The sequence below is a fragment of the Daldinia loculata genome (assembly GCF_022478755.1).
Source record: "Daldinia loculata strain CBS 113971 unplaced genomic scaffold F4817scaffold_39, whole genome shotgun sequence".
Classification (NCBI taxonomy): domain Eukaryota; kingdom Fungi; phylum Ascomycota; class Sordariomycetes; order Xylariales; family Hypoxylaceae; genus Daldinia; species Daldinia loculata.
Window position 1 is genome coordinate 58258 of NW_026054893.1, and position 25597 is coordinate 83854.

At 45.6% G+C, this 25597-nt stretch overlaps 7 protein-coding genes across 7 annotated transcripts; 2 read left to right on the forward strand and 5 right to left on the reverse strand.

Annotated features, from left to right (window-relative positions):
- Positions 1-202: 202 nt before the first annotated feature.
- F4817DRAFT_366599 (uncharacterized protein) lies at positions 203-1567 on the reverse strand (the record flags this gene model as incomplete). Its single annotated transcript, XM_049307002.1, has 1 exon — positions 203-1567. One exon carries the CDS (start codon positions 1565-1567, stop codon positions 203-205), a length of 1365 nt encoding a protein of 454 aa, XP_049157167.1.
- A 1196-nt stretch (positions 1568-2763) lies between these two features.
- F4817DRAFT_343350 (amino acid permease/ SLC12A domain-containing protein) lies at positions 2764-4774 on the reverse strand. Its single transcript, XM_049304016.1, has one exon. The coding sequence runs from the start codon at positions 4379-4381 to the stop codon at positions 2840-2842; it is 1542 nt and encodes a 513-aa protein (XP_049157168.1). The 5' UTR covers positions 4382-4774; the 3' UTR covers positions 2764-2839.
- Positions 4775-7794: 3020 nt separating this feature from the next.
- Positions 7795-10222, reverse strand: F4817DRAFT_317714 (kinase-like domain-containing protein; the record flags this gene model as incomplete). The annotated part of the gene is made up of 7 exons (XM_049300836.1): positions 7795-8136; positions 8206-8248; positions 8314-8419; positions 8520-8660; positions 8732-8924; positions 9015-9729; positions 9819-10222. 7 exons carry the CDS (start codon positions 10220-10222, stop codon positions 7795-7797), a joined length of 1944 nt encoding a protein of 647 aa, XP_049157169.1.
- A 2311-nt stretch (positions 10223-12533) lies between these two features.
- F4817DRAFT_343353 (Pkinase-domain-containing protein) lies at positions 12534-15771 on the forward strand. The gene is made up of 4 exons (XM_049304017.1): positions 12534-13174; positions 13240-13270; positions 13326-13642; positions 13706-15771. The coding sequence occupies exons 1-4, from the start codon at positions 13099-13101 to the stop codon at positions 15253-15255; spliced, it is 1974 nt and encodes a 657-aa protein (XP_049157170.1). The 5' UTR covers positions 12534-13098; the 3' UTR covers positions 15256-15771.
- F4817DRAFT_366606 (uncharacterized protein) lies at positions 15367-16427 on the reverse strand (the record flags this gene model as incomplete). Its single annotated transcript, XM_049307003.1, has 1 exon — positions 15367-16427. One exon carries the CDS (start codon positions 16425-16427, stop codon positions 15594-15596), a length of 834 nt encoding a protein of 277 aa, XP_049157171.1. The 3' UTR covers positions 15367-15593.
- Positions 16428-17843: 1416 nt separating this feature from the next.
- On the forward strand, positions 17844-19415 carry F4817DRAFT_173121 (isocitrate dehydrogenase subunit 1). The gene is made up of 3 exons (XM_049298231.1): positions 17844-17965; positions 18091-19127; positions 19189-19415. The coding sequence occupies exons 1-3, from the start codon at positions 17933-17935 to the stop codon at positions 19271-19273; spliced, it is 1155 nt and encodes a 384-aa protein (XP_049157172.1). The 5' UTR covers positions 17844-17932; the 3' UTR covers positions 19274-19415.
- Positions 19416-19996: 581 nt separating this feature from the next.
- On the reverse strand, positions 19997-21206 carry F4817DRAFT_359976 (uncharacterized protein; the record flags this gene model as incomplete). The annotated part of the gene is made up of 3 exons (XM_049306220.1): positions 19997-20329; positions 20435-21088; positions 21153-21206. 3 exons carry the CDS (start codon positions 21204-21206, stop codon positions 19997-19999), a joined length of 1041 nt encoding a protein of 346 aa, XP_049157173.1.
- Positions 21207-25597: the final 4391 nt, after the last annotated feature.

Below are 25597 nucleotides of genomic sequence, written 5' to 3' on the forward strand. Positions count from 1 at the left end.
TATCTGCAATAAACTGCCATCGGCTCTATAGAATCAATAGACTTGCGTCTTTTGTTGCTTGGATGGATGGTCTCCTATTATGTGACGTATAGGAGGTGTTGCGATGGAAAGGAAGGAAAAGTGTAGGTACAGCGAAAGCAACGGTAGAATCGATGAGGAGTCGAGACCGACTTGTCTCTCTTCGCGTGCGACATTCGTATGATTACGCATCCATCATTGTGGTGTCCTCATCTACCTCGTAGTTGAGATAGATCAACCCCGTAGCTTGATCTTTAAGAAGATCATTCATACCGAAGATCTTGTTTGTGTCGCGCTTCTCAGCACAACCATAACACGCGCGGCCATCCCTAACTTGGCTAACAATTTCATCTAGTTTGTCCCTTCCGGTGTCATTGGGAGTCAAACACTGACCACTAGCGTGAACCAAGAGCGGGAACATATTGTCCTGGTGAAGAATTGCATAGCCCTCCTTGAAGGGAGAATGGTTTAGCACTGCGTGGCAGAAGGCGCGAGTGCGATTGGCATCTTCATTGCGGATGTTCTCGATTGAAATGATGTCCTCAGAGTGTTGCGAAGTCTTAAAAGAGATCGCATTCGTGCCCATCGGACAGAAGTCGGCAAAGACCCACCAAGGTTGCTTCAAGATGTTCTTCTGGGCGGGGGTGCGCATCTTCGTCGCCTGCTCGTTGCGCCACTTGTTGCAATCATCGTGGTTGCACTGCTTGGGGCCCGAGAAGAAACCAACTGTTCTCTTCTGATTGAGAAGATCTTTGCTCCCGTCCTTTCCGTACTTCGACGCTCTCTCAAGGAGATCCAAGTAGATCAGAAGACTACCCGGGTCATTGACGTTGAAGAGAACATTCTTTGGCCGTAGAAGCCAATCGTCAATCCGCTGACGAGCTTGCTTGGTAGCAGTCGTCCCAAAAATATCAGCCTTGTGGTTTCCGTTGACGCCATCGGGACGCTCGACACATGCCAAAGCGTATCTGTCTATGATGAAGATGTCCTTTTCGACATCACAGAGCGTAAAGGGACTTCCTTTAGCAGGGCCCATCTTTTGGGGGTTGACGCCGTCTCGCTCGTTAGCTTTGTGATACGACTTTCCGTCCGTGGCGATCATCGCCCAATGAATGTCCTGCATGCTGGTACGAGGAGTGTACCTCGCCGGTGCGGTTTTGGGCTCGCTAGGTCCGTAAACAGGGCGGTATGATTTTGTCTCGGGGATATCTTGTCGTCTACCGTCTTCTAATACGATTGCCTTCAGAAATTTGCCTTCTGGGGCTAAGATGTTCTCACCCATCACTTCTCCGGGTCGTAGATCTAGAGTATTTCCAGTACTATTGTTGTTCCCGCTATCGATGTCATCGTTGTTCACTTTAGCCTTACTAGACTTGGTCGCGGACTTGCCCTTTGGGCGCAAGCTCTCTTCGTAAAACTGATTGACAGTTTTCTCTTTCACATTTTTCTTGTAATCATCATTATAGACAATACCCCAAATGACAACGTCGGCTGTGTCTGAGCCGCCTTTGGCGACGGCCATGGCTGATGATTCGGCGTTTGTAGCCATGGTTGGAGGGTAAGCAGTCAGAGCTTTGACTTGGATCACTAGGCGAGAATTAGAATCTGGGGTGATGATGGTTTGAAGGGTCTTGAAAGGTGCAATAATGAATGCTGTAAGGCCATATATGTTGTGTAGGATAATAAGTAGGGGCATCGGCCAGTATGGAAAGGATGATTTCTTTTCAATACAGTCGGATTTCTTCAACGCATTTTCATGATTTGGGTTACCTAGAGAGGGGAAATGGTGGCAGGAATGTGAAAGGGAAACATGTAGAAGAGGTAAAAGACAGAGCTTAAGAAGAGTCTTGGGGGAATACTGACCTTCGAAACTCGAAAAGTAATTTAACTGGTTCGACCCCCAAGGTTAGGGTTGCTTAACTGTCAGGTTGGTTTAAATTATCTCGAGAGAAGAAAGAATTGACTAAAGTGGTTGCAGGTTTCGAGAAACTCGAGTGCAGTGACTAAAGCCTCTTGTGAAAGAAAGTATTGGAATGGTAAAAACCTGGGTTTTGGGGGGGAATTATATAGAGATTTCGAGAGTTGTGTTCCTGAGGAATGAGGAAAGACTGGCAGGTGGGAAAAAGAATTACTGCGGTAGCTACCTGGTTAGATTGCACATCGTGGCCAATGCTAGAGGGTCAAGAGAACCTCTTAGGCAAGTACATACAAAATTTTCGTACTTTATGCGGGTCAAGCTGGTTGACAGGGCGAGTACAGGTTACAATCGAAACCTAAGGGGGAGTTGATGTAAGGCAAGTGCACAAGATAGCTTCATGTAAGGCGAGTACACGCAGGGTGAGTGAATGTAAGGCGAGTGAACGTGGGGTAGACACTGTTTGATGGGCAAGTGCTGTTAGGCGGGTACATGCTATAATCGGCGACTATAGAGAGGTACATCTTATAGTCGACAGCTTAAAAAACAACATGGCGTAGACGCCGATTATAAGGTGGGGCGGCGTATACTCGACGACTATAGAAAACGGCATGTTATAGTCGGCGTCTATAGAGTAGCTTATGATATACTTGATGATTGTTAAAAAGTACGTGCTATAGTCGACGACTATAGGACGGTGGATACCTATTCATCCTTGGTAACTATTCACAGCGGTGTGAATATAAAGGGGAGAGCTACTTGCTTTGATAGTGCTCTTTTAGGTAATTATTATGACTTCTCTAGTAAGGTTTCTAATGACAACAGCAAGATATACTATAATATTTGATATTAAGGGTATCATAAACGGTAGGTATTGCTATAAAATATTTACATATGCAATAGAGATTATTGCTGGACTCTGTCACGGTCAAGGTCCACATCTGCTAGTTTGACGGGTTTTGTCCAGCATATGAGTTTGTGCCCTACAAAGAGCACAACAAACAATATGAGGCTAATATATGCGGCGAAGAAATCGCTGGTTTTCCACTCGATGAAAACAGTAAATCCGTTGGTCAATAGAATCAACACGCAGAAGAAGAGACCAAACCAAGTTAAGTATGGTTGGAACGGCGCCGCGTATGGGAGATCTTTTCTGGAGATTCCCTTAGCCTTTAAGGCTTTCATGAATCGTAAGTGGCAGACGCTGATACAAGACCAGGTGATGAAGCCAGCTATGGCAGTGATATTTAGCAGCCAATCGAAGACGTCGCCGCCGTTCGCCGATAGATTCATAAAGGCGAGGAGCCCGATTGCCGAAGTGACACCGACCGCGAAATAGGGAGTTCCATGCTGATTTGTACGGGACAAGAATGCAGGGGCATTATTCTCCAAGGCTAGACCGACTAAAATACGACTCCCAGAGTAAACGTTTGAATTAGCAGCAGAGAGTACGGCGGTTAATAGGACGGCGTTGATGATGTGAGGAAGAACAGAAACTCCAGCGAGGTTAGCTGCGATAACAAGTGGCGACGCTGAGGCATCCGTAGTGCCGATTAGAAGAGCTCCCGTATCATAAGGCACGAGTAAGCCGACAAAGAAGATGGTTGAAACGAAAAGAGATAGAATTCCCCAGAATGTCCACCGGATAGCCTTTGGGACATTCTTTGCTGGGTCATGAGTCTCTCCTGCGCCGATGCCGACAAGTTCTGCCCCCTGGTAGCTGAATCCGGCGGTAACGAGTACCGACCAGAATCCAACAAACTTGCCGATGTTTCCAGTAAAAATATATTCGGCGAAAGGGCCAGGGTGTACCCAGGCGTCGAACCCGAGATATCCATTCTTCCCCGCACCAGCATCGATACAAATGGCGAATATGATGAAACCGACGATGGTGACGACCTTGATGCTAGAGAACCACATTTCGAAGGCTCCAAAATAACGAATTGGCAAGAAGTTGGCGCCTGTGAAGATGACCCAAAAAATAGCGATAAATATTCCGATGCTAAGCGTCGAGTCCCAATACTGGATAATAACGCCGGCTGCTACGAGTTCGAGAGCGAACGTTATGGACCAGCTGAACCAATAAATCCAGCCCATCGCGAAACCAAGAGAGCGGTCGACGAATCGAGAAGCGTACACGGTAAAACTGCCAGCAACCGGAATGAATGAAGCCATTTCACCCAGACTCGTCATGATGGAGAACACGATTGAGCCGACGAAGAGGAAGGCGATGAGACAGCCAACAGGACCGGCTGTCGCCAACGCCTCCCCGCTTCCTAAGAACAGGCCAGTTCCGACGGTTCCTCCGATGGCGATAAACTGGAGATGGTAGCTGCGAAGGCCCCGATGTAGCTGGTCGTCACCAGCCTCAACATCCTTCTGACCACCATTGCTAGTCAGAGAATTCTCCTTCGGGCTCTTTTCTCCCTCGCTGATGGCTAGGTCCATCTCGACAGCTAGATCGGCTCGACGACAAAGACGCACGAGCGTGACGGGGGGAGGCACGGGCACTAGAAGGACCGTGTTATGTAATTAGTTACTTGGGGGAGATGAGAAGTGAAAAGGGGAGCGTGGTGGTGTGTGTGTGTGTGTCCGGGGTGAGGGGAATTCATATAAAAGGTAAGCTTTTTGGGACGGTTACCGTCGACTTTATTAAAAGAGACATGGTCTTCTAGAAAAAGTTTTCGAAGTGATAACTAGTACAGTTTACATAGATTAACTACCTACTTGAAATACTACGGCCTTGCCGAAAATGTCTCATGATCCAGTCGGATCCATTCGTCGCGACCAGTGCGACGTAGTGTAGACATGGAAATTCGGCTCAAAGAATAATTTGCCCTATCAGTGGCGTATCGTATAACTATAGCTCCACTGAAATATTTTTTTTCCTCCTTCCCCATCAATTGACGAATGGGACTCTAAGCGCGAGCTGCTGTAACGCTACCAAGGGTGCGTGGGTTGCGTGGGCCAAATTAAAAAAAAAATCTGCCGTTCGCGCGATTCCGATAATAGTTCTCGGTGTCGTTGACATCATGTGGTTGGTTACCTTGTAGTGTAAGTGAGGCTCTCGTCACTCGCCGTGGCATGATATCACCAAGAAGACCGAGAGTATTTTACATCTTTTACGAGGGAAAGGTATCGTTTTTCTCCAATTCTACATAAACGTGTAATAGCAACGCATAGATGCTGATACTAATACCAACCAATACGGACATCGACGCGTTAGGTTAGTACTCGACTAGGCTAATAAGCATTACCATTTCATATTAGCCAACATTAGCCAACGGTGCGATAAGCTATGCTATTAAGCTTTTAACTTGTCTTTCTGCTTGTCTTTCATTCCTTCATACTGTAGCAAGCTAAAATAACCTCGTGGGTCAATTTCTGAGTTAAACGTTAGATCCGGCTATCAGACCCAGCTGGGCTTTACCTAATTGGCTTTGGCGCAAGTTATAAGCAGGAAATACGTTGTTAGCTCTCAGTCGGGTAGTCTTAGCTTGATACAGAAATCGGTAAGGACTCGCGTGGGCCTCCTCTACTATGTAAGTAAGTAAACATGCACAGTCATAGCGGTCAAAGGGATTTGATATTCTTACCCGCTCAATATCGCCTACAGATCTCTTCGGGGCTTTGCGCATTATACGCACTGCACTCGCCTCTATTTACGGATAGAACTATCAATAACCGCAGCAATAGGGAACTTTATAGATGGTATGCTACGTTTATAAATAATGTTCGGGAGATGGAGGCCAATTCCATACTCGATTGATTCACCAAAACATCAACATACCCGGATCTCAATGCCGTATAATCGGACGGAAATAGGTTCGCTATAAATACAATAACTAAACCACAATAACCAGTCTCCCGAACATAACTACCTACTCAACCTACGTGGACTGTCTTGAATTACGTTGATCCTAGACTAGCCGCTAACTTTTAGATCGTAATGCGAAAAGGGGTATGGGGAACCCCATCTCAGACGTAGGGTTATCTCAATCTGACGCGACTGGCCAAGCAATCCTTGACATACACAGGTAGGTAATACCATCTATAACGCAGTATATGCTCATCATCCACAGTTCCTAGCGATGTTGTTAGATGAGTTAGAGAGAAGCCACTCCGGAAACGGATGCCCGCTTGAAGATCTAAAAAACGGGGATGAGAATCAAACAATCTGCTGTTTGTGCCGCCCCTCCCAATTGAAGTCGAAATCCAGCTCCCATACAATCAACATCAGGGCCGGTTTCGCTTTCATCGTGACTAGGTCTTCGTTACCGTATATCATGTGTAGACTCAAAAGCGCTCCACCAATATTTAACTCCCACAACAAAAGTCTCTCTACAAGGAAGCCTGCTATAGAATGGTAAATGCTCTCGTGTACAAAGTGGAAGCTAGCCCCTCCTAAATGAAAGGGTGAAATCAAAGTCTTTAGGTATTAGGTAGTAAAGAACTTAGAATGACAGATCTATGTAAAGTTATACGTACAATGCTTGAGTAGTCGCATTATAACTGACCAATACAAAAAGTCTTAGTTAGGACTTGGCAATATCAGTAATCTCGAAACTTAGCTCTTCAGGAGTTTACTTACCAAGTTTACCCATATAATATCTTATTCAGGGCGAGATATACAACTATATTATAGCTATTGGTACTCTCTGCAATGCTAAACTACGAAATCTTTGGTAACTAATTCGCTACGTCCCACAGAGAGTTGGGTTTTGAATGTCAAAGTCTATTAGTTCAAAGATTTAGGCTCTTCACAAAAATGAGAAGTTGTCTCGTCGCTTTAAATATTATGCCAGGTCTTCATGTTTTAAGTACCTAACCTACCGATCCTATGCATGTCTCTAATTGCGATTTTAATAAGCTATAATAGTATATACCTAATGTTAGATACCCAAGAGCTTATTTTCAAATTTAAGGTGATTTACGTAATGGGATTAAAATTTTAATTAACATTACTGCCGTATTATGTTAGTTGACCGTGATACCTGAGCAAAGTGCTGAACTCTTCTCAAAACAAAAATTTAATATTACCTACCATAGCGGAACTTGGTGGATAGGTAGCTTCGGAGAAAATAGTGCAGTATTGAGGCAGAGAATAGGAATAGAGAAATAGAATATTAAGCTTCTAAAACCATCACTGGTTGCTCGTCGAACTGCCATGAAATAAATTCTTCAAGTGCTACGGAGAAATTAGTCTAGCTGTTGCCTATTATGAGCCCTATAATGTTCCTACGACCCGTATTGGACATTTCCTCCGTCCTTTGGACTGTATCATGGTGTCAGGATTTATACCCGTCGATTGATGTCATACACAGAGTGAGTGTCTAGGATAGGTATACCAAGTAATAGATAGTATTGATCTAGTAACGCCTGGCCTTCTATCCTCTTACGAGGGCGCTTCGCGCCTCTTATATAGTCGATAGACCCCTGTAGCTACCCCTGACCCATAATACCCTGACACATGGAGCCATAGGCATCGTACCGTTCACCCCTATATACTCTAGTTATGTTGGTTTCATTTACTTCGAAACGCGTTCCTCCGAGGGTACTTAGACTCTTACGGACATGATATTGCTAGTTGATGTGCCTTCTGCGCGTATACTAGAGGAATTAGATAATATATACTCCTGAAATCAGCAACGAATTTACTAATTCCTATTTGTATACTCCTACCTAGGTATATTTAGTGACATTATGTATAGGTATTTATTCGACTTCTTATATGTGCTTGCCGAAGCCAATTTTCTTCCAATCCTTATTCATTCCATTGTCGTATGACATTTCGGCCTCCGTATCGAGACAATTACTCTCCCCAGTGCTTAGTTTATAGGGTCTACTCTACCCCCTTTTATTCAAGTGCTGTCAGCGTTAAGGATATACTCTTGGACTAATCGTGTTATCCATGGCTTTCTTTCGTATGGTGCGCTCGGAGTAGCCCGATAGTAATCGTATTCCCTATTGCGGAGGTGGCTACGGGCTCTCCCATACAAATCTTCAAGGGTAGGCCTCTCCTGCGGATTTACAGCACAACATTGAACGACAAGGCTTTTAATATCATCGTCAATATCTGGGTAAGTGTTGGAAGGAAAGTTGGCGTATGATGTGATGGTCACATTCAGCCCACTAACATTAATCCGCACAGGGACAGCATGCGCGTTCATGTTTGTATTACCCGTAATTATGCATCTCATTATCTATTCAAACGTAAGCACGCATGTTAAAAAGTTAACCGGGATTGTATACAGAGAGAAACGGCCACGTACCATTCCGATACTCAATATATTTGACTGAACTGCTTGGTTATGTCTTCACGGATAATGTCAACACTACTGTACTTCTGCTAGTAACTACCAGGAGAAAAATAGTCTTACCTTTGTGGGTCTGAAAGCACCTCGGCGTCTTCGAAATCTATAAGTTTCAACGGGGGGAGCACGTAATGATCGCCGTCGCCAGGGGGTTCAACATCTCCAAACAGTACTAGATTTCGAAACAGATAGGTCAGCAAACGACTCTTAGCACTCTAGCAGCATTCATATAGCCACGTCTAGCTTAGATAATTAAATAGTATGGAGCTCACTATTATGCGTATGCATGTCGTGGTGGATAAGTTGAGTCTTCCGCTCCCGCGCAGCTCTTGAATCGGGTAGTGTCTCCCTTTGAGGTCTTGCACGTCTTCCCTGTCTTGGTGGGAACGCCATGGCTATACACATGCGAACCACTAAGTAGGGGCCAAAATGTTAGCCTTGATGATAACTAAGTATTGATTTTGATCTCCTTAATGGTACTTACAGCACATGAATAAGATATGGAGCATTCGATTAGATTGATGGTCACGACTTCGCGCTAGTCTCGTGATGAAATTTCCCAAAGTTCCATTAGGAGCCCATTCCATTATCACTGTTCGACCTCGCGCCCTATCTATAGGGTTACGTATACCGGAAGTTCGATATAGTTGGACGATGTGTTTGGCTCCGCGCAGCATCTTTGAAAGAGTAAGTTAGGTCTGATTGCAATTATAACGTATATGAAATTTTGAAATCCCATAGCCTCTTTAGGTTTTCGGGATACTTACTCTTAATATACGGTTTTCGTTCCTTAATTTCCTTTGGATTCCCGCTACAATCGCACGTTTAACGACAAACGTCCGTGAAGAGTGACGGCTAAACCAACGGCTCCTCAATTTGACCTTAACCGCAACGCTATTCGCACCATGGCCCGCTATACCCAGATATTGAAAATTCCTTTCGTCTCGCTGGAAGAAGCTCCGGATGTTGCGGGCCTCTGTTCTTGCCCTTTGTCGAAGGATTTCGCGAGCTTCACCTCGTGCTCTTTCCAGAAGGTTAAGGGCCGTCGGGGGTCTAGGTTCATGCGTAGGCTGAGTTCTATACGAAGGTGCAGGTTCGTATTCAGATTCAGAAGAATCAGAAGAATCGGATTCTGGAGGTGAGGGTCCACCTGGAGGTGGAGATGGAGGCGGAGATGGAGGCGGAGGCGGAGGCGGAGGCGAAGGCGGACGACCATCTCGCGAAGGCAGGGTTTTGTAACGAGGCGGAGGATCATACGATGGTGAAGGTCGATCGCGTGGATGTGAATGACGGGTCCCACGCGAAGATTCACCACGCGAAGGTTCACCACGTGAAGATTCACCGCGTGAAGATTCGCCACGTGAAGATTCGCCGCGTGAAGGTCCACGATCGCGCGAAGATGAACGCCTAGTGTCACGTGAAGATTCCGCCGGGTATCGCGTCGCTGAAGGCGGATAATATCGCGACGATGAGCGTTCAGGGCTATACGTAGTTGAATGTGGATATATTGAAGACGAAGCTTGATGAGAAGATGTAATCGGACTTTCCCTCAACCCAAGTGGATGTCTAACCTGCGGAGATGTAGCCGGATTTCGTGTTGACGAAGAGGGAAAGCCACGGGAAGATGAGCGGTGCCGTGAAGGCTCAGGAGAATGTGATAACCGAAGTCTTTCCATAATAGAGGTCGCTGTTTCATATGTTGTTGACTGTTGCCCTGATCGTGCGGTACCATAGTCTGTTGATTGTTGCCTTGATCTTCCGGTGTCGTATTGTGTTGACTGTTGCCCTGATCGTGCGGTACCATAGTCTGTTGATTGTTGCCTTGATCTTCCGGTGTCGTATTGTGTTGATTGTTGCCCGGATCGTGCAGAACTATATTGCGTTGATTGTTGCCCGGATCGTGCGGAACCATATTGCGTTGATTGTCGTCCTGATCGTGCAGTTTCATATTCACTCGAGGACTCTCTGTCCACATTCTGTCGAGGTGAAAACTCAACTGAATTCCTAGATGAATGGCGACTTGGATTGTGGGAAGCACGATGTCTATGCTGTCGCCGATCAAATATAGACAGATTAAACATGGCGACTAATATTTGTAGTAACTTGTCGTCTTTTAATTACTATGATGTTTTGCCGGTTTATGTTGATATGTGGTAAGTAAGGAATTAGGCATTATCAATTTGACTATTAATAGTGTCCCCTTTAAAGCCGCTATCCTACTAAGCGGTCTCCCTTATTAAAACAAAGACTGATATGATTTAACAGAATGATGAGCACATTTCCGCAATCGTTTTGATCCAACTATGGCATAGGCCAATGCAGTCATCTTCTTGTTGTGTGGGCATTGTTCATATGCCAAGTACCTTTTGTTATGCCAAATAACCGGGCCGAGACTTGAGATACAAATTAATATTAATATAAAAAGTTGAAAACTCGCATTGACGCTATTTGTATGTATAATAAGAAAACCCCTCTAAGAGAGTATCTCTTTGTGTCCTTTGTCATGACAGTGAGGAACTTTGATATCTCATGAGAGATCTCGGTATGAGGGGCTGACATTAATATAACATCATTCTCGAGGTTTACAACACAGAGGTAACTATCATGGATAGAAAATCAATATCGTGGTGCCTTATTCTTCTTTCTCCTTCAAACAGGGGTGAGGATATAGTTTCTATGTATAATTTGTCAACATATATCTATATCTAATATACTGCTAGTCCGACGCCGCCTAGTGTTAGGGTATTGTGTAACGTGAGGTAAGAGATAGGGGTCTAACTAGTAGTATAGCAGTGTAATAGTGACTATTGACCTATGCCCTCCTAAGAATGGGGAAAGGTATAACATCCTTATATACGAAGTAGACCTAGTATCTAGCGGTTACCCTACGGGACAGCCCTATTATATCCTAACAAGAACGTTCTTACCATATATAAGTTAACTTTCATTTTAGATAACTAATGGCTTTATTGTGATAGTGAGCAGAGGGAAAGAAATTACCAGATAAGAAGCATAGATTATGCACCTAACAAGATGCCTTGCGTCAAGCTACGTTTAGGTGCCTGGTTTAGGTAGTCAATCGTATTCGAATCTATGTAACACTATTCGAAAACTACCTAGCAAGATTAACATCACAGACGGGGTTTGGTCGTGTCTCGCTAAGACTTACTCCGTCAAGAGTTGATCACAGATATGATATTTTGGAAATTTGATCTCGGGGACAGGTGTTTTTCCCGAAGGAAAGAGAAAACGCCGTGTCTTTTACTAGACTCCTCCTGCCGGCTGACCCCTGAATCAGGGGTTCTGCCAAGTCCCCGAACCCGAGCCCGAACCTTATGGGTCATAGCTGAATGCGGGGCTGGTGGTGACCCGAGTTTTCGGAACCAGAAGCCAGGTGAGTGGGAATGATCGAATGTTATCTCGAAGATCGCCTCTATCTGTTTCAATACCTAGGTACTTATATCTACGCGAAATAATATGGCCTCTATGTTAAAAGATAACAGATAACAGTATAAGCACCACGCGTTCACTTGGTAAAAGTAGAATAGCGAAGTGAGCGCGGTGTGTAATAGTCGGTCAAAGACGATAATCTGCCTCGGAATTTAATAGTGGCTTTAGCAACAATGAGACCTACTTCACAAAGCACCGATCAGCTGCTTATTCATTTCGTAGTAAGCATAATAATCAATATGCTTCATCAATATAACAACTATTTAATCCGACGAACTTATATAAAACCGTTTTTGCTTCGTCAAGTCTTATTTGAGCCGATATTAGTGTAATTCAAATGTTCAAGCCTTGTTCTACAATCCGTATGCTTGTATTTAGGTAATCTAGGTACATACCTAGATAGAGGTAGGAAGTGTGGAGCTAATGAACTAACTACCTCCATCAAATTCATAAATCTAACGCCGCGGCGCGTGTATCTTATAGCGCGACTTTTATAACTTTTATTACGTGGACCGCGTGGCTTGCGCAGCTACGCAGCTACGTAAGGGCGTAATAACGTGACGACGTAACGACGTAACGAGGAATCTCAGCCCAGCGTTTGCGCGCGTGCCTGCAGGCCCGCAGCAGCCCGCGGTGTCGGGGAAACAGGGAGATAAACTCACCGCATTGGTTTTTATCCAATCGATTAACGTCCCTCTTTCAACCCCACGTTACCCACGGCAGGCAACCCTGTCAACCCTATCAACCCCCTGCCAAACCTTGTAAGACCTATCAGGACCTTGTATTCTAATTGTATTCTAATTGCCCTGTTGCCCTGTTGCCCCCCCCCCCCCCCAGTTGCTCCCTGTTGCCCAGCTCTCCCGCCATCACACATCACAACAAATCATCTGTCTCTATTTTTCTTGACTTGCCTATTTCTCTCACTTGTCATATTGTCTGGGCATGCATTGATTGCCGTTGCCGCGTTTGTTGACATTGGACATCGATCTTGTCGCATTGGTACATGCATGCTACCGAATCGCCGGTGCTTTTTTGTCATCTCGTCATCTTATCACTTTGTCGCCTTTCATTCCTCGTTGAAGCTTCTATTTTTTGTATTGAACAATCCTTCTTTTGAGCTGCGCACCTCTACCTACCTTCATTCTTCTCTGGCAAGCTAATCCAAGTTGTCTTGTGACTTATACAACCTCCGAATTATCTAGGTAGCTGGTTATGAACGTTCATATTCTGAAAAATCGATATTTGTTGCGGGCAGGCCTTCACCTCCTTTCCAGAATCAGCCAATCCAAAGTCACCACGATTTTATTACTTTGATACCTACCCCGACTACTTCGCAACTAAGTTCACACTATTACGATTCACGAATTTATATACTACGAATAACGAGAACTGCGTTACATTATGGCTGAACGAGATTATGACGAGAGCAATGAGGCCCTAGACCCCGAGCTTCTGTATACCAAAGAATACTGCATTGGTCAGACTCTCGCAGACGCTCTGCATAGGGACTACCTTAGGGACTATTGCTGACCTGCGCTTTAGGTGGGGGAAGCTTTGGAAAAGTTTACAAGGGGTTCGTACCTCCAATTGGATCATCTTGCTGCACCAATGGCTAACTTTAAGACAAGCGTTGAGAGGCGGAGCGGTCAAGCCGTCGCTATCAAAGTCATCGATATCGAGAGCGCTGAAGATGAGGTCGAAGATATTATACAAGAAATTGCCATTCTCTCCGAGCTCCAATCACCATACGTCACCAAATACTACGGATCATATGCGAAAGGTGCTGAGCTATGGATCGTGATGGAATACTGCTCCGGCGGGAGCTGCGCCGATCTCATGAAGCCTGGCATGATAGGAGAAGACTACATTGCAATAATCATAAGGGAATTGCTTTTGGGCCTTGATTACCTTCACGCAGATAAGAAGCTTCACCGGGACATTAAAGGTATTACCGCATGAGTTCGGGAGACGTTGCGAATGCGAATTTACTAACGAGGTATTGGTTTAGCGGCGAATATTCTACTCAGTTCCAATGGCCAGGTGAAGCTGGCTGATTTTGGCGTCTCTGGACAGCTCTCCGCGACCATGACAAAGAAGAATACATTCGTTGGTACTCCGTTTTGGATGGCTCCTGAAGTCATTAAACAGTCTGGATACGATCACAAGGCAGACATCTGGTCGCTGGGAATTACAGCATTAGAACTTGCCAATGGCGAGCCACCTTATGCCGACATCCATCCAATGAAAGTTTTGTTCCTAATCCCCAAAAATGCTCCTCCTAGATTGGAAGGAAACTTCACAAAAGCATTCAAAGATTTCATCGAACTCTGTCTACAACGAGACCCGAAAGAACGGCCGGTAGCTAGAGATCTGCTCAAGCACCCTTTCATCCGAAAGGCGAAGAAAACTAGCTACTTAACAGAGCTAATTGAGCGTTATAATCGATGGAGCGCAACCCATAAGTCGGAGGAAGAGGAAACCGTGGAAGAACGAGAAGACTCGGTTGAGCCAGAACGCGTCAATGAGGATATGTGGGATTTTGGCACTGTCCGGCTAGTGAGCGGCCGAGGAATAGTTAACCGACCTGGTTTGAACCCCATGGATGAATCTACTAGGAATGTCAGGGCATCAAGACCGCTGGAAGCAGACTATGGTGAGAGCCCTAGGGGATCATCACCGACTAAGATTCAAGCCCAAGACTTCGCCAATTCCTCCGTAACCAGCACTCTGAAGGCTGCGAACGCTCCGGCACTAGGAACATCCCGGCAATCTTCGCCTCAGCGGAAACCAGTCCCAGCAGTGACAGCCGTATCACCTTCAAAGATTCCACTGCCTCCCTCACCACAGAAATACACACAAGATCCCAGTACTCCACGGCCTTCGAGGCCGACGCCTAATACCAGCATGATATCAGCCGATTACGATCGAGCACTGAAGGAACAAATACAGCAAGATATGGGCGCTCTCAGCATTGCGCCTCCCCAATCTCAAGCTACTCATTCGCAACAACCTATAACTCCCAAGAATTCCCAACCGCAGCTGCAGCAGCCACGCGGAATTCCTAGACCCATCCCCTTCGCCCTTCCGGAAATCCCTCCGTACCGCGGACCTAGTGCGCAACAGCAGCCTCCGCGTGGAGTCAGCAATCAGCATTCTAACCCGAGCTCGCAAGCGTTCGCTTCCAAGGCGCAGCCCAAGCAGCAGGCTCCTATGCCGGACGCCTTCCCGCCTCCCGGCCCCACGAACCCAAATGGCGAGCTAGACGCCCTGAACGACGTCATCTTCCCGGCTCTCGAGGAGGCCCTTAAACGAAGGCAGATCCGGCTGCAGCAGATCTACCGCAACGAGAAGGTCATTACCCCGCAACGGCAGCGGGCCGAGGCGGCGCACGACCGCATCCGCAAGCACGTGTACAAGCTGGCCAACGTGTGTAAGGAGATTGACCGGCTCGACAAGAGTGAGCCCGTGGGTATGGGCAAAGAAGTCGGTACCTTCCTCGAGGGCCTTCTCGAAGAGATCCTCGTCCGAGTCGAGCCACTGGATGAAGATGAAACGTAATGACTGGATTAATTAAACGCATGGCTTGGCACGGCACGGAACTATAGGAGTACATTTTATTTCGAGAAAAAAAGATATACCCTGCGGAGGGATAACGTGTTGTGTAAGTATATATCTAATAAGGGGATGCTGGTAGTGATGGTATGTATTAGACACGGGTCCTCTTCCGTTTTGTACTATTCCCTGCCCGTCCCGGAGCTACACTAGCTAGGCTTGCTTGTATTAGGTTCTAGAATCCCCCGTCCCGTCTGCCCTGGATGCGATGCGAGGTTTGGCATTTATGTTGCGAAGGCGTTTAATAGTATTGCCGAAAAGCAGAATAGAAAGGAAAAAGGAAATTATGTTACTCTGTCCCCTGTGCCTCCGACTGAGTTCTCTTTGTTCCCCGAGTTTTCTTCTACGCATTCCGAACCTTCCTCTCCTTTCATATCCTCAGTGTTAGTGGAATTAATACCTTGCTTCTCGCTATTGCCGCTAGTGTCGTTACTAGAACTTTCAATACGACTAGCAATCCTGCTTCTCGTTCGGCCGCGTAACAGTGACCTGATATGGTCCTCACGCTCAGGCTGCGCCCAATATAAGTAGTCCTGGCCAAATAACCGGCGGTGATCACAGCGATGCTCTTCGAAGACGTCTCGGACCCGCGAGACGTAGTAATTGTAGAGGCGATCGGCCTCGGCGGCCTTGTCAATGGCCGGCTTGCGCGGCTGTGCCGCATGTACGCGTGCTAACTCCCGTAGGTTCCACACGTATGTTTCTCGTAGGGCTCGCCTGGCTTCGTTGTATCGCTGGATCGAATCCATGAGCTGTGTCGGTGGGAAACAGGCATTAGTAAAGTTATTAAGGGGGGGCTGTAGGGAATAGGCTTGAGAAAATATAGGAGAGAATAAGAGAAGGGGGCATACGAAAGCTCTGTAGTGACATTGCGAGGCCGGGCACTCGGCGTGATGCACAAGGTGCTCGTGTAAGCCGGGCGGACAGTATAATGACTGCCCGTAGTAAGCGCTTGCACGTCGAAGGGACGTGCTCGTGAACGGGGGACGGCGCTGCCAGGGCGAGTTCTCGATGCCGTTGTATCCTCTATATATCTGCTGCCTGTGTGCCGTCGAGCTGCCGACCATGGCCGCTGTTGTTGTCAGAGCCGCGATGGCTGCCGCCGCGTATTCGGCCATTGTTGCTGTATCTTGGCTTGGATATACGGACGGCTAGCTAGTGACAGGGGTTTAGTGGCAATGAGGTTGGGCGGGTGGCATAACGGGTATAAGTCAGACGACTGAGTTTCTGGGGTTTTTTTTTCAATCTCTCTTCCCCCACACGGCCAATCTGTATGTTTTGTAACCTTTGCTATAATAGATACTTTACGTCACAGCTGTGTTTATTTCTTCTAGGGGTTACCGAGGAGGGTTGTTGGTGTGTGTCCACAACTCTCAGGTTAGGGATGTCCTGCTTAGAAGGGAATATAGAACAATGAGAAAGGGTATATAAAATAAACCTATTATCTGAAGGAGATTCTGTCTGAAACGAGTGGCTTGCAGCAGGATTGGTTCTTGCCCACGCTGACGTGGTGCGTTTGAGAGCCATCTAGGTAAAGTAAAGTAGAATGATATAGGTTGCTAAACTAAGATATGAGGTGGACGTGGAGACCTGGGAGAGTAAGTAATACCTGCTAAGCTTTCAACGAGAAGTAAAGTTTCCTATTAGGTACCAGGTATATGCCTCTCACTCTTATCGTGTGATCTACCCTTATGTGATAAGGAAGTTAGGTAGTTTGGAGTAGAGCTTATAAATAAGAAGGGAGGGAAACTTGGACCGATAGGCTAATGAAATATAAAGAGGTAGCATCTTCCAGGAAATATTAGAATATACCAGGCAGGCAGAGGGGAGTTGCAGTGCTCCGCCTCATTAAAGATTAAAGTAAGTATAGTTATGAGTAAGTTTCACTAAAGTTTATAATGCTCTTTAGAATAACACATATTGTACATTTCGGTGGTCTTCAGAACATGGCTATTTCCTCGTCGAGATATGAAGTGTCATGAAGCTTGTTGGTATATATATACAGTTTCCTTGTCGTAGTTCCTTGGTGGGGGATGCTAAGCTAATATAATATGCTCTAAATCGATCCATGACTACCTACCTATGTAGTTCAAAAGAGAGATGTAGCTTTATTCTCAGAAAAGATCCCCAGTGGAATAATCATGCCTTGCTTTGGAACGTTACATGTAAATACATAAAAGTGCGGGTTTGAGGTACGTACCCAAAGTTATGCATTCTGCGATCAGATCAGATAAGATACAGCGCCACATATACCCGCATTTACGTGCATAATGTGGCTAGAGGGGTCACCAACCCAGAAAAAAAACTGTAGGTACTTCGTAGCACCTGGCATTAAACGTGGTGAAGTACCAAAGTACCTTCGGGATTAAAGGGTGTTTTTAAACGAACCGTGCTTTCTTTTCTCTTGCCCCCGTTCACCCGATCGGAATGCCACGGCTTGCCCATTCTCCCTCCTACCAAACCCACCAACCAGCACCAAGCCTAGCCTACCAAGGACCTATCCACCAAGCTTTTTACGACCTGCGCCATTTGCAAGTCTTTGCATCACTGATCTCCTTTCCTTGAGCACTTCCGACGCATCACTCCCTTTTAGTAAGGCCACATACCACATTTCTAACCCACGATGTTGTCGCGAAACTCTGCCAGAGCTGCCCAGGTACGTACGGAATACATATGTCTCCAATTTGCCCAGCCCAATGGCTCGAGCTTCCCTCCACCTTTCACATGCTCTTTTTTCGGTAAGACGATAATGATAATTCGGCTAACGCTCTTCTCCCGCAGCGCCTGGCGCGAACAGCCAACCGTCAACAATCGCACATCCAAAATGCTTCGCGATCTTTTGCGACGGTCCAATCCGACATTTTCAAGCCTACGAAGTATGGCGGCAAATACACTGTTACCCTCATTCCCGGTGACGGTATTGGTGCCGAGGTAGCTGAGAGTGTCAAGACTGTTTTCAAGGCCGACAACGTGCCCATTGATTGGGAGCAAGTCGACGTCTCTGGTGTGGAAAGTGGTTCGCCTGGTAGCCTCGAGGAAATGTTCCGGGAATCTGTCGCTTCCCTCAAGAGGAACAAGCTGGCATTGAAGGGTATCCTCCACACGCCTATCAGCAGATCAGGACACCAGAGTTTCAACGTCGCTCTGCGACAAGAACTCGACATCTACGCCTCTATCTCGCTCATCAAGAACATCCCTGGCTACAACACCCGTCATAAGGACGTCGATCTATGCATCATCCGAGAAAACACCGAGGGTGAATACAGCGGCTTGGAGCACCAGAGCGTACCGGGCGTCGTCGAGTCCCTCAAGATCATCACCCGAGCCAAGTCGGAGCGAATTGCCAAGTTCGCTTTCTCGTTTGCGCTAGCTAACAACCGCAAGAAGGTTACCTGTATCCACAAGGCCAACATCATGAAGCTGGCTGACGGTCTCTTCCGAAGCACCTTCCAGAAGACTGCTGCCGAATACCCTACCCTCGAGACTAACGACATGATCGTCGACAACGCCAGCATGCAGTGCGTGTCGCGACCCCAACAATTCGACGTCATGGTTATGCCCAACTTGTACGGTGGCATCCTGTCCAACATCGGTGCCGCTCTCGTCGGTGGTCCTGGTATCGTTCCCGGCTGCAACATGGGTCGCGATGTTGCCGTCTTCGAGCCTGGTTGCCGACACGTCGGTCTCGATATCAAGGGCAAGGACCAAGCCAACCCTACCGCTCTTCTTCTCTCCGCATCTATGCTGCTCCGCCACCTGGGTCTTGACGACCATGCCAACCGCATCTCCAAGGCCGTTTATGGTGTGATTGCCGAAGGGTAAGTTTCTCTGTTATGCCTTGGAATAAGTTGTGGTTATTAGTGCTAACCGGTTCCACAGCAAGTACCGCACCCGCGACATGGGTGGTGATTCCACCACTCACGAATTCACCCGTGCCATCCTAGACAAGATGGACACCTTGTAAACAACCCATTCCTATAACCTTACACCTAAACCCGAAAACTACGGCCTACTTCCTACGTGTTGCTCTGATAGATACCTAGAGGATAGGAGGAACGATAGCATGACTACATGGAGTCACGGAAGGCGACGTTGGAGAGTCCTATATATGTACTGTACGTAAATTAGGATATGCTTTGCATCGAATAAATTTCATTATTTTAATTGTTGTTGATCTTTCTACATTCGCATGGAATCAACGGATCCAATGCCTTAGGTACGTACCTATGTATGAGTTGTGGCTGCCCTCTACAGACTGTGGCTGGGATTAAGCCTCATCAAGCTGTGGCTTTCACAGCATTGGGTATTTGTCACGTGATCTTTACAACGTCTTGTATGTAAGTCGCAGAGTGAGAGACGTTTTAAAATCAACAGATTTTTATTAACGTGCCGGAAACTAAACATCCGGAGATGCAGCAATTAGTATTACAAGATAAGCTATACGCGAAAAACATAATAACATAAGGACCAAAGGTAGGGATGGAGAACTACTCAGTCGAACTCTCTGCTTTTGCCGAAATATACCCTCTTAGGGATTGGCCATGAAACGCAAAAACACCCATGCGCACTCAGCAAACGTGCTGGTGTTTCCTACAAACAAGCCGGATTGTGGAAATATCAACCATATCGATTCCTCTTAATACATAACACGCAATCCCCAATGCTGAACAATTGAGCTTTTGATACATTAAGCGGAGGCATCTTCCCTATTATCCTGGCGCTCTGCCTCGGCAGCTTCGTCGCGTGCGTCAATCTCAGCTTCTATATCTTCATGGAGGTTATAAATATCCCGCAAGGTTCTTTCCTCGACCGGGAAGATCAAATCGTTAGAGCTGGTGTCTTGCAGGCCAATGATTTCGCCTGACAGGGGACTTCGGATCTCCTCGTTGCCTTCGAAGTCGATGTCGCGTAAGAGGATGCGACCTGAGGCGAAAACCTGTCGGTTCGATCCGACTTCGATAACCATGAGTTGCAGTGGTTCGTCCTCGCGGTTGCCGCTGGGCACGGCCTGATCATCTTCCTAAGTGTCTCGTCGACGTCGGTCCAGCGGCAACCCCTTGACTTTTGCTAGCTCCTTGACGAGCTTTTGCTTATGGTCTCGTAGGAAATTCAGTGCGTGGTGCACGATGGTGAGGTTGCGCGGTGTAGATAGAACAAGGTACTTCTTGACTTTCACTCCGTCGCATTCCCATCGCAAGCCGCTGCCAACCCATTGGCCGTGTTCCTGTCGCGCAAAGTACCAGTCAGGCGGGTCGGCGTCAAAGCCGTTGTACGTGAGGGTGAATTGGAGGTTCCGGTTATATCTATGCCAAGTAGCCTCGATCTTCTGTTCCAAGTAGCTCCGAGGCGTCAATGAGCCTCCCTCCTCTTCATTGATTGGAGTTGAGCCAACTTGTTGCAGTCTTCGTCGTGTGATCCTACTGTGGGAAGGGGGAGGAGTTGCTGGTCTCTCAATTGCTGCTTGACGAGGAGGAGCTCTAGGCGATGCATAAGTATCGTCCGGTTCATCTGGCTCTGATAGGTCCAAAGCCGTTTGGACAGCGTTCTTGCACTGTTCTAGATGTACACTCATCACGTCAAATCGAACCAGCCATTGTTGGAGTGTTAGGCGGCGCTTTTCCAGCCACGATGCATCTCCCGTATCTTGGTATGTCTTAAAGAGCTCCTGACAATGAGTGAGGACATCATGGGTATGGCGGGTGTGTAGTTCTTCAATTGTGAAGAATTCGTCGTGATTGGGGGGGACCGGTATTAGGATGCGACACCATTCTCCACTGCGCTATTGAAGATACGTTAGTATTTTTGTTGATCGATGGTGGCTGGTTGTTAGCAAATTAACTCACCGGATCGCTTGCAGATGCAGTTTGAGGAGGCTGACGTGCTTGTGATGATGCCATGTTGCTATTGAATCTTGGAAGTGGCTTTGGTATTGCTTAAGTCTATGGCTTTGGAAGATTGGTAACGATGGTGTAAATGTGGAAAGTTAAGTACAAAGTAAAGAAGCGTTATTTACTACTTGCCTGTGAGTAGGTAATTAATAGTCACGCGACGTATTGCTAGTTGTGTTTGTTATGATTTATATTTGCCTGCCTAAGATACATGTGTGTTCGGGCCAACCGTTTCCGACATAAGCTGTTGTATGTTACCCACCTATGGTTTGCATTGCTCGGGTGCCTCCTCAACATGACAATTCACACAATTAAAAGGGGGTTATAATCTGATCTTGCATCGATATTCACCCCAAATTCATTTTACTAGTCTTCATAAGCTAATCACGTACGTCTGTATGTATGTACTTATTTGTGCTATACTTGTATAAATTTAGGTACCTAAACAAAAGGAAATAAAACTGAAAGCATTTTTGTTCTGTTTTGTCCGGGGTATTGATACTGGTGATACATAAGTTATAGCCGAGACTTAAGCCTTACCATATGCCGGTGGAATTACCACAGCAAATATGCTGTATTAGTATTGCCTGAGATATAATAAATGGAAATAAGAGTTTGGCATTTGATGCATGGTTGTCTGTTCATTGTCAAGCGGTTCAGTATATATCACGTGACCTTTGCGACGTCTTATAAGTCGTAAGGAACGCGGGATTGCAAGAATTCTTTTATTACCATGTCAAGAATTAAAGTTAAGGGGACATAGACAGTCACTTTGTCCAAGTATGGTAATAAAAAGAAATAAAACTTCAAAGTCATGACATACTAATCCACTAAAGAGTATGTCTAGAGCAACCGTTGCTAGGGGAGTTTGAGTGGTTAGAATCTCAATACCACTGCATTTATTGGAAAGCACATTTTCCAAAATTAAATTTGGCGCGTAAGGTACCCAAACTCTGAAAGATAAAAAATAAAAAATAAAAAATAAACCTTTAAATGTACCTAATGTACCTAGAAGTATGCGTTTACCCTCAGATACTGATCAAGTTTACTTGTACCATAAAAACAGACTTCAGTTTTCCAACACTAGCCACTAGCCACTGCGAAGTGCTACAGCGTATTTTGGGCCGTACTTGATGCGAACCCCTAAGCAAAACTACTCAAATATAGGTATCTTCATTACGGGAGGTTGCGAGGAAATCATGTAGACATAAGTCATAAGAAAATAACAGGTTCAGAATAGGGGGGAGTGAATAAATGAATGAAATTGTAATTCTTGTCGAGAGAACGATTTGCAAGTACACAGGTACCTACGTTATCAGATGTCTCCTGTTTGCTTAAGCAAGACGGTACAAACTTTAAAATTTTTAAATTCCGTCGGGTAACATATATAGGTAGATAGCAGTGCAGCAATTAATCGGGATGGTGCCCCTAGGCGCCTCGGAGTCCTGGGAGTAAAAACGGGGTGGTGTAGTTGGAAGCACCGGGCTTCCTATCCCTTTGGGAACTTGCCACTTTCAGGTTTTTCGCGGAAGGGGCCTGTTCGAACCGGCGGATAACAGGCTCCAGCCGACTTTTTGCACTTTCTATCCTTTTTTTCATTCCCTTTTCTTTTTAGAAATTGTTTTGGTAGGTTTTTGCCTGCCTGTCGCAGCAATTTGCTAACCTCAACGCAACCAACCAACCCATGCGTCTCTGCATATTCCAATTAATCCAATTAAACTTACAAAGGTCAGTAATCTCGAGTACAAATCCGTTGCATTTTGCAATGGCGCTCATTTATTCTATGATGAAACAGGCCATCTATAATTAAGTAGGAATATATGATCTCGCTAATAGTATGGCAAATAATATTTGGTAAGATCTGAACTGACCTTATCAGCAAAGCATAACAACAGATCTTTTTATCATTTTTATTATAGGTCACAAGCTGCTCTCGAATAGAATAACTCGAAGCACCATAAGACTAAAGTTTCGACTCATTCCTCCTCACCTTCACATCTACGGAGTATTCTCGACACTTAGTTCATTCATCCTTCGATTTAGCCGTTGGCTGGCTGCTACGTGGAAGAAAAGATAGAAATATTGATTCTGTCCTTAGTAAGATATGGCTCCCTGCACTTTGGTTTCTAAATGCAGAGTGGCGTTTACACCCAAAATCCCCCTTAATTCTCGCTCATTCGGTCTCCAGTCGATTATCCATTGAGTAACGACGAGGGCCTTTACGACGCAGCTAGCCTCGACAATCATCCTAGCTAAGGGACTCGTAATTCTACTATGTGGTGAGAAACTAGATAATATTTAATACAGATATAGTGGTATATGCTGACCCTAACATATAGGGAATCCTGGAGTTGGGAAAACATCGACGGGCACACTCGAAAAAAAAACATCAATACTAAAAATACTTAACTAATTTACATTAGCGGAAACACTGGCCGCTGAAGCAGGTAAAACACTGTTTAGCATCGGAGTAGGAGATGTTGGAACTAAAGCTCAGGATGTCGAGTCCTACCTGAGGAGAATATTCGACCTTGCTACAAAGTGGAAAGCAATTCTGTTAATGTACCTGTTACCTTTCGCCTCCAAAAGAGCACACTAACACGAAATATCAGAGACGAGGTAGACGTCTTCGTCCAAAGTAGAGGCATTGGCCATCAGGGTCCAACGACAGAGCGAAATGCTCTCGTTTCAGGTAAGAAACACAAATATAATATACTTTAGATATACTTCAGTAACGAAATTAATAATATCGTCTAGTCTTTCTTCGCGTTCTCGAATATTTCCAAGGTAAAATTCCTCTCATATTATACCAAATAGTACACACAATCCGCCGATGCACCTAAGGTATACTTATATTAACTACGAACCAAATTGCCCTATTCGACGTCGCTGTTCAATCTAGGATACATATCGCGATCAAGTACACCGAACTAGACAAAGCCCAGTCGATCGCGATATTCGTACAACGCTTGAACCTATACAACGATAAGGGGCTTGTGGAAGAATATGACAAGATTGAGCGATTTGGAAGAACGGACCTTTATAAGAAAGGATTTGATGGCCGGCAGTTACGGAACCTCTTGGCCTCGGCCATGGGTAGAGCTCAAGCTCGGCGCTGGTAAGACGAGATTAGATGATATCGAGATAATCATCAGTATCATGGCATCGTTTAAAGGGGATCTGGAATACCAGACAAGAAGATACCAAGGTAAACTCACTTGATATTCACTCCTGTGACTATTATTAATCTGCTACAGGACTTCAGCAAGGTGGGCGTTGATTTGAAGTAATTCGTCTAATAGCAAGTCCTACTATTGGGCATAACTAGTAGGACTATTAACTAGGCCTGGATAAACGAGGCCTATTTATACCGCACTTTCAAGAGATAGCTACAGCCTGGTCTCCTAGATAATCAATCATCATTCACTATAGCACTGAATGCTGCAGCCTCATGGTTCAGTGATGCTGATAAAGCAATTACGCTACAGCCAGTTGCTGTGTTATCAACAGCTGCTGGTACGGCCTGAGATAACTGACTCCTCCATTTTCCATTTTCCATTTTCCCTCAATAATGTCATTCCGCTTGGATATGATCATGACAGCCAAAAATAGCGAAGCGACAAGCATTCCTCAGTATATTTTCTATTCACCTTTGCTAATATACCTAGATACAATAATTCAAGTATTTAACTGAATAAGTAGTTTGATACGTAGAATGGTCATTATCCATCCCAAATCCAATTGAGTGAACCACAAACACAAAACTGATCATCTACAAACATTATTCCTTACTGAAGACAAACCTAGCTGTGAAGATAGGTAGTCAGTCGTGATCACTCAGTTTACCTTAGGTACGTGATTAAGGTGGTCCGTCCCAAGAGCCTTTCACATTAATCTGCAATCTTAATCACTCCAGGTCTACCTACTGGAGATTCATAGAATTATTAATACCTCAGGAGTCCTAAATATAGGTAGATCCGTGCACAAGATTGATGCCCATCATCTGACTACTCAAGTCATTCTCCAAGAAGGAGCAGGCGCGATTCTGTTCTCTATAGTTCACAGTGGAGTGGATTCTCCAGCAGTTTTATTGGTATGTGCATCCCATGTCCCTGGAATCAGAGCCGCAGGGGCCGATAAGAATTCTGACCCCTTGTTCACAAAAGTGAGCCTCCTGAGGGGTTATCTGAAGACGCTGTACTGTATTGCACTAGACCATATATTTATCTGCTTAGAGGCCTAGCTACAGTACACATTGGATTGATAAAGCAAGAGGGTCGGTCTGCTAGTCAACTATTGGCGTGAACAGCACGGTGTAACCATTTCACTGTAGCCAATGCCTAGTAGCCCTGAGTTCAGACGAGATATTTAGCACAGTAACCAATTAGAGGAACTCGAAA

Excerpts from the sequence above, each read along its gene's own strand:
- F4817DRAFT_343350 (XM_049304016.1), bottom strand. The coding sequence starts at position 4,381 with ATGGACCTAGCCATCAGCGAGGGAGAAAAGAGCCCGAAGGAGAATTCT.
- F4817DRAFT_343353 (XM_049304017.1), top strand. The coding sequence starts at position 13,099 with ATGGCTGAACGAGATTATGACGAGAGCAATGAGGCCCTAGACCCCGAG. Across the intron at positions 13,175-13,239 it reads TACCAAAGAATACTGCATTG|GTGGGGGAAGCTTTGGAAAA; the intron begins GTCAGACTCTCG and ends CCTGCGCTTTAG. Across the intron at positions 13,643-13,705 it reads GCTTCACCGGGACATTAAAG|CGGCGAATATTCTACTCAGT; the intron begins GTATTACCGCAT and ends GTATTGGTTTAG.
- F4817DRAFT_173121 (XM_049298231.1), top strand. The coding sequence starts at position 17,933 with ATGTTGTCGCGAAACTCTGCCAGAGCTGCCCAG. Across the intron at positions 17,966-18,090 it reads ACTCTGCCAGAGCTGCCCAG|CGCCTGGCGCGAACAGCCAA; the intron begins GTACGTACGGAA and ends CTTCTCCCGCAG. Across the intron at positions 19,128-19,188 it reads TATGGTGTGATTGCCGAAGG|CAAGTACCGCACCCGCGACA; the intron begins GTAAGTTTCTCT and ends CCGGTTCCACAG.